At 38.7% G+C, this 12286-nt stretch overlaps 1 protein-coding gene across 1 annotated transcript in view; it reads right to left on the bottom strand.

Annotated features, from left to right (window-relative positions):
• The window catches only part of CSRNP3 (cysteine and serine rich nuclear protein 3), a 79987-nt gene that overhangs the window by 20386 nt on the left and 47315 nt on the right, over positions 1-12286 (bottom strand). The window contains exon 3 of the mRNA XM_054381279.1: positions 6792-6962. Within this exon, the coding sequence (XP_054237254.1) occupies positions 6792-6962 (171 nt within the window). The remainder of the gene's footprint in view (positions 1-6791; positions 6963-12286) is intronic.

Consider the following 12286-nt stretch of genomic DNA (forward strand, 5'->3'; position numbering starts at 1 on the left):
TGCTTTCTAATTTTACGAAACCCTGATAAGAATGATATTTTAAGCCCATCATGTTTTTCAAACATTTTTTACTAAGAATACTGGTAGTTCTTTGATTACAAAACATCAATGATCTCAGTTCTGGCTGAACTCCAATACATAAGCACTGTCTTCTGCTGTCTCAGCTATTCTCCTGATGTCAAAGACACATTAAAATAAATGTGAACCATATGGCTACCCAGCAGATTACTAGCACTCTTGCATCAATAAGGGCAAAGCAATTCATTGCCACCAGCACAGAAATATCTTAGGCACATGAAAATTTCAGAAGGCTGGAATAAAAGCGTGTGAAGCAGCCTTTTGAATTAAAACTCTATCTGAGACCAGAGGAAATGCTGATTTTCTCATACTCTACTACCCATTTGTCTGATTTTTACATACTCTTACTGCCATATAAACTACAATGGCAAGAAGGATTAACACCATTCTCCACCTGCTCTATGACTTTCCCACACAGTGTTTCAACAAGTCTACCACAGAACAGCCAAGCAAATCCATCGTGGTAATCCAGGTCAGAACACCAGTTATAAAAACCCGCTCGCTTCACGATCTTTATAGAAAACAAAAACTTGAGAAAAGGTTATAGTCCATAAATTGCTTCTACCTCTGCCTCCTGCCTCTCCTCTTACCCCACTGCCTCCCGAAAAGGAATTTCTAAGTGTCTTCACACACTAAACTTACAAATTTTAAACCCTTATTGGTGAAACACATTTCCTACATGCTGGAAAACCACAGTAGAAGGAACTCCTGTGACATAGTATATCCTCCCAAAGAAACATGTGGGCTTGAGGGCAGGAAGGGATTTTCTGTAACAAATTTGAACCTGGAAGTACTGAAGGGAACTGCATATTCAGAAAGGCATAAATTGAGTAGCAGAAATTGGAGAGGACAGGAACAATGCTGTAGAACAGCAACATCTACCCTAGTAGCACTTCACTGCTCCATCCTTCTGGCACCTTCCTTTTGGTTAAAGCCTAAGCTAAATTCACCTTCACCTCACAGGAGGGGCTCAGTGGGAACACTTGCCTAATGCTAGATTTATTTATGTCACATTTGAAAAGGTCACTGAAAAATATGAGCTCACAGACATGTTTAACATGAATAGGAGAGGTTTTTAATTTGTACTTTAATGTTCTACCTTGCTGTCACAATTTTGTCTAAAATCTCACAGAAATGTTAAATTCTTGGGATGCATGCTAAAAGCTGGAATTTTACTGCTAAAAATCTCAGTGAAAGCTTTAAACTTACTTGCTCAGCACCTTCTATATCAGAATGCTTTGACATTAGTGACACTAATTCAGTTTCTCCACTCTGCAAACACAATCAGCCTGTGGTAAGGAGTCGAGACAGCTAGCTGCTCTCTGCCTCACCATTTATTCTAAATGCCAGCTGCTGTTTCCTAGATGATTAGTTCTGACCCTGGCCCCAGCTTTGAACAGTGGGAGAAGAAAAGCTGCTACCACAGACCCTTGCAGGAATACCCACGCATAACAATTATACCTGCTGAACCCTCCTGAGACAGTACCGGCAATCCTTTGTCCCATCTTCCAGGTGACTTCTGTGAACAGCCCTTTGGTACAAATACAGCTAACCCATTCAGCTCTTCAAGACACTGCATTTGTAAACATATTTTACATATCTGTCATGAATATCTTCAACAAAAAGTAGCTGATACGTTATCTAAGCCAAAAAATTCCGGCATGTAAGGCAAAACCTGTCTACTTGTGTAACATATAAAATCTGATAATTTAATAGGAGAAAATTTTTCAAAAATATAGAAATAGAATTAGTTGCACAAATGTGCCTAAAAATCAGTGGGTGTCTGCCTCCTAACACCTCTTTACGTTTTTTTCAAAACTCCCTCTACAGTAGTTGCTATTCCAGATGAAAGACAGCAGGCAAGACCCTGTCATGGCATACACTGCCTGGTATTTGAGCAAAGACTTTGCACCACATTTCATGGAATGCCTTTGCATTTCTTGGTTTTTACTGCCCAGATGAGCTGACTCATTTTAAAATCAAAACCTAGAATCTCTCAGCCTGTTTCCATTTCCTAACAGGAGCCAACAAATAATGCTAAGAATGTATTCTTTGTTAGAAAGAAAATTCCAAGCCTGGCTGCAGGCAATATAAATAATTGCAAGATGTCATGAAAAAATAATGCCTGCATTTAGCTACACCTCCAAAGTGTTCTCCCATAATAAACTAGCATCACCACTTCTAGCTCATTTAGATGAGCCAGTAATTAAACAGTACTTTTAAGGGCATATTGAAAGAAGAGCACTAGGGATGTATTTGTATTTTCAACTTCCTCTTTATCTTCATTGGTAAAATCAAAAGCTGTTGAGAACATTTAGAAACCAAAGGGTTTTCTCAGAACACTTACTGACCAGCCACATTCATAATGAACCGAAGGCATCCAATACTCTTGCAGACAGTACTCTAACAGAATGACAGGACCTAAGATTATGGCTGGCTGCAGGATAACCTTGCTAGTGACAGTGATAATGTGAAGAGCAAGATACAGACAATTGATGGAGGATATCAGCTGGAAAGTGCAATGGTTCTACGTCCTGTTGGTGAAGATCACCTTATCAGATGAGCTGGTGCTAGAGATTTTGCCTGTCACTGCAGGCATAGAAGCCTCTGAATAAAGGTTTTAGTCTAAAAGTTTCAGCTATGCTACACTGAAGCAGAAGTGGCAGAGAAAAGCAGCAGCTCCTCAAAATATGTTTCTTAAGAGGTGGATCTGTGGTAAAAGGACTTAAAAGACAGTCTTTCAATTGCATGCAATTCTAAACTTAAATTTGGATATGTTTTCTTTATCAGAAAAATAGATACATTGTTTAGGGGCAGGTACTTCCATAAGGCAGTAAGAATCTCCAGCATCTGAACTGGAGCTTGAAACTCAGCATCCCTCAGCAAACACAATCACAGGAACTGTCAGGGACAACTTGCTGTGGAGCTGCTGAAACACAGCAGTGGGATGCCCTAGCTCACCAGGGCAATTTATGGCAGCTGAAAGGACATTGGGTGTTCTCCCACTCTGTATTCCATGTACCTATAAGGAAAAAGGGAACTAATGGATGTCTTAATACTGTATATGCATGCTTGGACTGCTACTCAAAGATGAACATCCCTCTTTCTGTTACGGAGGGGCCACGAAATGTGACAAGTACATGGACTAGTTAGCAGTATGTTTTGGCATCCATTAAGGTAAATATGGGGTGTGACTAATGGCTTGCTGAATCAAATAGAAATTACCTCAACAGACTAAGAAAAGTAAGTACAAAAGATGCTAGGAATTTTTCTTGGTCATGAAGGCACTCTACCACCATTTAAGAGATTTTACATATATACATACACATAGCTGACCAAGAAAATCCTGCATTTATTCATTTTTTCGTTATGAACCTGGTAACAGTTGTCTATGCTTTACAGATTGTAGCTTCATTTCCTGAGTCAGAAAAAGATGCCTGTAACTTAGCCTAGGGATTTGTTTATTTGTTTATTTGGTTGCTGTCTGATTTGTTTAAATGACTCTGTTGTTAAAGAAACTGTACTTATCCCTGTGTAGTGTTCACAGTGGATAGCACTTAGAGACAGCTTAGTCATATATTTTCTGCTATAGGGTTAATTGCTGAGATCAAAGCTATCTTCTGGCAGTTCTGCCCCACCTGAATGATCCACAACAGCTGTGTGCCTCATTTAGCTGGCAGGTTAAACTGACCTTAAGGCTAATGGAACAGGATAGCTGAAAGTTTCTTGTTTACCTGACCCACTACTGAACTTCAGATTTACTTAGATGAAAACAGACTGGAAGGAAGATGGTACATAGGACTTGACAGTATCTCACAAAAGAGACAGGAAAATGGTACAAAGTGTCAGGAAATGACTTAGAAAGATACCCTCTACCAAGAAGGTACTCAGGCATGTATCAGGCAAGGAATCCAGTCAGCCTTTCTTCTGCATTGGCTCTTTTTAGTCTGTTTACTGAAAAAAATCTCACAGAACTCTTCCACACACTTTTAAAAGTACAGATTCAAATATTCAACACAAGAAAGCTCTTATATTTTATTTTGGGGCATGAATGTGTTTAAAGAATGAACACACCACTCTTCAATGTACCCTGTTAACAGTTTCATTACTGTACAACACATCTCCAGGTAGTTTTCAAGTGAGCATCAGTTAGTCACTCTGTAAGACACCTTTATTCATGAGATATAAGCATTTACTATTTCCACATACCCTGCTTTGACATGATGGCCAAATAGGATTACTTAATTTTTTATTACTTCCTAGAACTCAAAATATGTTTTTTCAAATAGTACTTTTAGAAAACCTAGAAGTTAAAAAAACCCACAACTCAAAGTACATACAAAGAAAAGCGCTCATGCCATGAAGAACATCCAGTATCACACACAGAACTGATATAGAAAAAAATCCTGTGTGTATAAAAATTTCACTGGTTTTACAATTAAAACATTCTTTCCAGAAACAAAGCACACAAAGACTCAGGAAAATGTGAGGAGAATACAACAAAACAAAAAAAAAATCCAATCTCCACAAAACCCCTGTTTTTTTCTAGAGGTAGGTAGTTACTAAGTTTGACACATGTCAGTATTCATCAAGTATCTTACTTATTTTAAATTTAGCCATGACTAATTTTTATTGCAAACATGTATTAACTTTACAACCATGCATCATAACTAAGATTCATCTTTTAAGTATAGAGTTGCTTCTATATATAGCAGATGTGCCTAAGACCAGCTAAGTGATTTTTCTAACACCTCTCAATTGGTTTATGTTGATCATGTAAACATGTAACTGATAAGTTTCAATATTAAGAAATAAGGAGGTGCAAAATCTCACAGAATTTTAACAATAAATTGACAAAATCTGACTTGCTTATCAGGAGCAACATGGAGGGTCCTCCTTACAGGTACAAAATAAGAGAGTCTGGATGCAGACAGGGCTAATGCCACTTTTCTACTCTGTACTTCTGAGCGTCAATACCCTCTGTTTTCTTACCAATGAATTATCACCTTTATCAAGCTCCTGCAAGCACACTGTATTGCGGTCAGAGCAAAGCAGAAACTTAAGACACTGAAAAATGCCCTGTCCCAGTGGCACAGAAAATAGTCTCCAGAAGTCTTTTCATTTAGGACCTTGAGATTTGCCTATTCAAATATAGCACCAAGGCTACTTGTTCAAATCCTCACTTCCCAAACAAGCCTTACATAATACTGAGATTATTCTGTACTGATACCTGGGAATTTAGGTTGCTGCATCTATTAACAAGGACAAAACTACTTTAAAAAAAGCAGTATCGATACACATGCATACAGTTTATTTCTGTATCACCAACTGATCCATATAGAATGCATTTTAAAAAAATGTAATATGCATAATTTCTATGTATGTGTGTGTGTGTGAGTGTGTGCACAGATAAACATTTATCACTTTGGTCACAATTATCTCAGTTACATGGATCATTAATCTCAACACTGAAATGCTATAGTTTCCCTTACAGATTTTATTCAAAACCTAATTATATTTATTTTGTCAATTGCTATCAAAGCCTATTGTTACATGCATGTACTGCAACTTCCATGTTTCTACCCTGAATTACAAGCCTTCTGTGTATTATCTGTGTACCACAATAAAGTAGTTGTCTTCTATGAGGATGGCAATCACTTCTATAAAACTGGGCTGAGTTGTAAAACTCATCAGTCTACGATGAATAATCATCCAAGTCCTTAAAGTTTAAAAAAATCAGCATGCAGATAATTTTGCCACCAAGATATTTCTTAACACTATCAAAAAGATCTACTGGCATTTCAATAAAATAGGTCCCCTACTAGTACTGCATCTTAAATATACTACATCAAGAGTGTCACATTTAAACACATTTGAGAAGTTGTGCCTGTGCAACCCTTTGCACATGAGTGCTACATGCTAGAGCAAAGAGAATTTGGACCCTCATACCCAAACCCTCGCTCATACTGCACAGCAGACATGATTTCTAGACACAATCTAACCCATACAGTTGTAAGGATGACATTGTGGATAGGCAGTGATGAAGAGCCTCACCTATTCCTTGGCCCTCAGTCTTAATATCTTTACAGCCACTAACTCCAGTGGGGGAGATCAATGTGAGACAGAGGCAAACCCACACTTCTTGAAACATGCAGTTCACTATTAAAACAGTATAACCACCTTAGCCCAATATCATAAATCACAAATGTAAACTTTAAACACATTGTTGCACACAAAACCATTGCCTAGTACAGAGATATCCTCCCCTACAGAAAGAATGGAAACTATTGCAATAGTCTCATACACAACGTTCCTCAGTTCCAAATAAAAGAAACCTTATTATTTTCTTTGGAAAACTCTCACTTATACAATACTGCAGACAGCTAACAGCTGCACAAAATTTAGATAAGGAAAAGAAATGCTTAGCTAAAACATCTGTTTGGAAAACCTTACACACAACTCCCAGCATTACCTACAAACATAATCCAAACAGCAAATAGGTAGGGACTTCCAAGTGACTTCAAATTTTCACAATGACAAATAGTTCTGTATGGTTAACAGGAAGGCCAAAGGTTTCAAGTTTGTTAAGTGATTTTGAGCAAGTCACAAACTGAATCACCTGTTCAATTTAAAATCATTGTGTTTGTCTAACCATAACATTAATTTTATTTGAGGAACTGGAAGAACTGTAGATACACAACTTCAGTACTTACGGGTAAAATGATTAGAAGTGGATGGATTGACACTATCACCACTGTCAGCACTTTCACTGCTAGAAATGTCATCATCTGATTCCCGCACAGAGGAACATGGTGAGGAGCCATCAACTTCTTCAAACTTCCTCTTTAAAATTCCACTCATTGCTGCGATGCTGTCACATGCACCTGTAACAGGAACAGAAGCAATGAGGCATTGAAACATCCAACTGTAGAATATGCAATATACTTAGAAGCACCAGTAAGCTGCCACTTCCCAGTCCTGAATAATAATTTAGTATGAAATTAGATGTAATTAATTAGGAGACAGTGAAGCCACAGGAAAGAAAAGCCATAGGGAAGAAAAAAACCCAACCATAAGTCATACTTTAACTTGACATGTATGGAGATGGTTATTTTGCTAGAACAGTATGAAACAGATTGCTTTCAGGGAGTATTTTCCCATTTTGATGTCAATAGCATATCTGGTTTCTACATTATGTTGTGAAATTTCAAACAAGGTAAAAAAAATTGAGAGAGTTTCTCTTCAAACACCATCATTCAGCCTCTCCCTTGGCTGCCACAGGGAGATGTAATGTTCACAATTAGGGATTAAATAAGAAGAAATTATCCTGAACACTACAGTTCCCATATGTGATCTAATCATTGGTCACATCACTCCTATGAGAAATCCCTCTGATAATCCCAATACTAAGGACAGATAAAAGACAACGAAGTCACAAAGACCATATGCCAATTTAGTGCTCAATAAATGCCTGGCATTCAGAAATTCCCCACTTTACTCAGAGACACCAGTCACCTCCCAAACTCTCGCCTTCCTGTATTAAGAAATGAGATGCCGAATATACCCCTGAGGCTGAGTAGACTATAAGGAAAAGTATTCAAGCAGAAATCTAGCAGCAGCAGTAGAAATATAACACAAATTGCATGTGATTAAGGAGAAAGTGTACCTTTAACTAACTGAGCAGTGGTCAAGGACAGCTGGAGCTTGCTTAGAGGGCACACAGCTGCCACCATGCTGCCCACAGCACTGCAGAGGCAAGCAGGCAAAAAGTTTGTCTAGGATTGATGACATGTTAGACTTTCCAAGATGGGCATACAGCCTAGCACTATGGACTAACACAGGGTTCTGCCAAATCACACTGAAAGCAAGAAAAAAAATATTTACATTTTTCACTGAAACAGAGCTTTTTTAATCCCTACAATTACCTTTAGGACTCATTAACTCTGAGCTATCTGCATTCTGCTCCATCCAGAAGTTGGACTAGATAACCTCCAGAGTCCCCTTCCAACCAACATTTCTGTGGCTGTGTGTTTAAAAAGCCAAAAAATCTGTCAGGAAGTTAACATATGTTGGGCTAAATGACTACTAGTAAAGAAGACACTGTTATGGCAGAGACTCCAGTACCGACCATACTGCTTAACAATTAGCACATTTCAGAGCTTTGGCCCAGGCCCCCTCACACTCTCCTGGATAACACAGGATGAAGCACGAGCCAGGTCCATTCACAGCAGGCAGGCTGGATGAGGGCACCTGGGTTTTGGCAGAGGGCTGAGAACTTAGCCACTGTGGACTGTACCCTGTCACTTGGCATCAGAAGCCAAAGAACACTGTCCTTAGCTTGCATCTTTTTAATAATTTTTATTAATACAGAGGTAGTCTCAGTGACATAGCTGCTATGTTCTGAACCTGTAAGCACAGCACTTCAGCAGATCCTCTGGTATCTTTGCTCACCCTTAGTCTAGTAGCAAGTACTTCCAATGTCTCCTATGCATTGTATAGCTCCCTTCAAGCCTGAATACCAGTTTCCTCCCTGGGAAAAACAAATCAACCATTATGTAGATATGGTGCTAAGGGACACGGTTTAGCAGTGGACTTGGTAGTGTTAGGTTAATGGTTGGACTCAATAATCTTGAAGGTCTTTTCCAGCCTAAACAATTCTATGAGACAGCATGAAGAGGTTTGCAACCTCATACAAAGCTAGAACAGGTATTTGAGAGCTACCAAAGATAAAGTAAATTGAAAAGTTGATGGGTTCACCAGGTTAGAAAGTCTGTAGGACTAATTTGAATTCATGGTTCAGCAAACACTGAAGTCTCTCCATAGGAAATTTTGGGACTGAAGTGGCAAGAATATAATGGTTTTATCCCAATGCAACAGAAAGTTAGTTCTAATTACTTGTTTTGCTCTGCTGACAAAGTATTTTGCATTGTTTGCCAGCCCCTAAGCACAGTAGGAGTTACAAAGGCAAGTTTAAACCTGTCTGTAAGTCAAACCCAGAAATTACAGATACATTATGCAACATTTTTATGATATTAGTTAACTGCAAGGACTAGAATAGAAGTTTTATAATAAGAGGACTCATTCTCTTCTTAGTAAGTAAAAGCTCTGAGAAGCACATACATGATTGCACCAAGTTTAATATCCTGTCTCCAGCAGCAGTATTTAATGCTTCAGTGGAAAGCAATGGGACGAGAAATCTAGCCACAACCACTGCAGATACATGGATATGCTTCCTCATCCTTGCAGTCAATTTCCACTAAGCATACAACTGAAATGTTGCTATATGACAGTGCATAGGCTCTTATAAATTGATCTGACTTGCTCTCCTGAGGAACAAGTTTCATATTAGTTTACTGGCAGAAAAAACCCACAACAAAACAAGCCTTCCAAAACTACAGCCAGAGACCCTTCAAAATCACAGCAGCAGAAGAAATGCACCAGTATCTAGCAGTATGCTGTGTTAGATAGAATTCCACACACAGAGGTACCCTCCACAAAGTGGAAATAGCTGAGAAGTCCCTGAGGTCTCCTTGCTGTTTGACAGTGAGATTTCCATTCCAATCACCAATAAGGATTATATTACAAGGAAAGTGCAATGCATCTGCTGATCCTGTACAGAATTAGGAAATGCCTTTATACTTGGTGGGGGGTTCAGAGAGGGAATGGCAATAGAGATGCAACTGGAACTGCAGCATTGAGTTACCCATCTCAAAGCTGAGTCGTCTGACTGCTGCAGTTGCTGGAAAGCACTCGATGCATTACTGCCTATGCTCTTGATCTCACAGCTGTGCAACCCTGATCAGCCTACCTCTGGGGAACAACCCAAGGCAGCAGCGCCTCTTGATGACACTATCTGTCTTTTAGTATGGTAGCTAAAGTGTTCATCAGCCAGAAGATAAAGTGATCAAAAACCTGGGCAGGTCTGAAAATGCATACTCAGTTACTATCCAAACAGAACCTTTGCAATTCTGAGTTAATGATTCCCATAAAAAGACATGCATTCCCATCAGAAGGTCTTCAACTCTTGAGAGTAATGTATAGGGAGTATTGGTCCCTAATACAATCATCTTGCATCTGCTCTGGGAACTAGTGTCAGATTCCCTAGGGCCAGAAAACAAAAGCAGGAGGAGTGATGTGCAGTCTCAACAGGTACAAATTGCCACATCACAGTTAAATCTGCTCAATCTACCCCTGAGGGCACAGTGCCATACAAAATGGTTGATTACCACCTGTTGACTGAGGAACAACCATTTTCATTGGAGAAACCAGTAACATTTTAAATTACTTTAATGCCCATGTCTTTAATCAGTCCTCATATCAAAACCTCTTTCCTAGAAGGTTCTGCCCATCTGTCACCAACTTGTCTTCTTTAACAGCATGGGAGATTTTTCAGAGTCTCACTTCCCCACTTTGAAGCTCTCCTAGCACAAGAGCCACTTCTGGACATACACAGAATTTAGAGATTTGAGTTGCTCGAAAAACTTCATGTCCAGGTCATCTTCAAGCAAGGTGTCTAAGAACAAAAGAAAACCAAAGGGAGTATGAGTAAAGAGCTTGTTGAGAAGGAAAAAGGGTGGAAAGGTTGGGCCAGGCTGTGTATGCACCTGAAGGCTGGTAAATACAGTACAGCACTTGGCATGCTACATGTGCACACTCTCTTTGGACTATGAATCTTGGAATCTTGGCATTTTTTTCTATAGAGTGAAATGGTGTCCACCTAAGCAAAGGACTACGGTGCTATTTGCTAAACTGCAGTGTAGAGGCAGCAATTACTGAACAACTGATTCAGCTCTCCAGCATTCTGTTGAGTTCCTTAGCTGTTAAACTACTGAGTAAATCACAGAAACCCACTCAGCAGAAGATCTTTTAAAAAAAAAAGTTTTAGGAGGAAGAGTGATCTATGCTCTGTTCTTGAAAGGGAAGGGTTATGCACTTGCCTTCAGGAGCGAACACTGTGTAGCAGAGGGAGCTTCAACAGAAAACAGCTGAGATGAGGTTCTATGCTGGAGGGTAACCACCCAGAAGCTGGGGATCAAAGCATTTAATTCTCAAGTATCTAACCTCTAATTGCCTTGTTTCTTATTTCATTAAGCAGATATGACTTAGGAACTAATCCTGAAACAAAACTCAGAAGCAAAAGACCTGTGGTTTTCAATGACTACAGCCTATCTACTACTAAAAGAAAAGAAGTATTGCTGCTCAGGAAGTCAAACACAATGGGATTCTGATAAATTCTATAACACTTTAAATGGAAATGTTTGAAAAACAAAGGAGATGTATTAAATAATAGGATATCTGGGGGAATGATAGCCTGGCCTGTTCATTTTCAAAATTCTTTTTCTGAACATTAATCCTTTTCCCCTTCGATAAAAGGCATTTGGATTCCTTTAATTTATCTTCTGCACACTTTAAAATCAACTTAGCTCTCTTGACACCCTTTAATTACATCTTTAAAACATTAAGTTTGTATACCACAGAGAAACTTAACAACAAGATTACAATTTAAATACTTAAGTCACAATGTCCCTATGAGGAAATATACCTTACACTACACAATGCTTACTTGAACTGAGAAAGCATTAACACTTGGAATTAGAGTGATACAGTATTTAGTTGTAGCCTACACACTTTCTTTCAAAAATATTTCCAATCATTGTGACTTCAAATGTGGAGGAAGTGAAGTGAAAGTGTCAACAATAAGACTTGCAAGGGGAAGAATATTTCAAAAGAAATAGCTACAACAATTTAAATGACTAAATAAATAGAGGCTAAAAGTCAAGTCAAGGGTAAAGATATAAATTCATACTGCCTCTGGCAGGAATCAATTAGGCTGGCTATTCTGACCTCTAAATATGTTCTTCTGGAAAAGCTTGCTCTTATTCTCTCTCTGGTGGGTTTTTTTTCCCATTTTGTGCTATTTCCTTTGCAACTTGCATATGTACCTTCACCCATGTTTAAACATGGCAAAAGTGAAAAGAGGGAAACGGTTTCATCTGTGTTTAAAAATAATAATTAAAAATAATCTTGCAGCTGCAGTGGTTGGAAAGCATTTTCACTCCCAAGAACTTTAAGGAAAAGTCTTGAAATTTTCAGTGGAGACTTATCTCAAATGTCAAAGACGTACCAAAATACATAAAACCTGCCTGAATTAGTCAGTTTTTGAGAATGACAAATACAGACTGAGTAGCAGCAAAATAGAGGAGGCAAA

This window comes from Indicator indicator, chromosome 5 (assembly GCF_027791375.1).
Source record: "Indicator indicator isolate 239-I01 chromosome 5, UM_Iind_1.1, whole genome shotgun sequence".
In the NCBI taxonomy this organism is placed as follows: Eukaryota; Metazoa; Chordata; class Aves; order Piciformes; family Indicatoridae; genus Indicator; species Indicator indicator.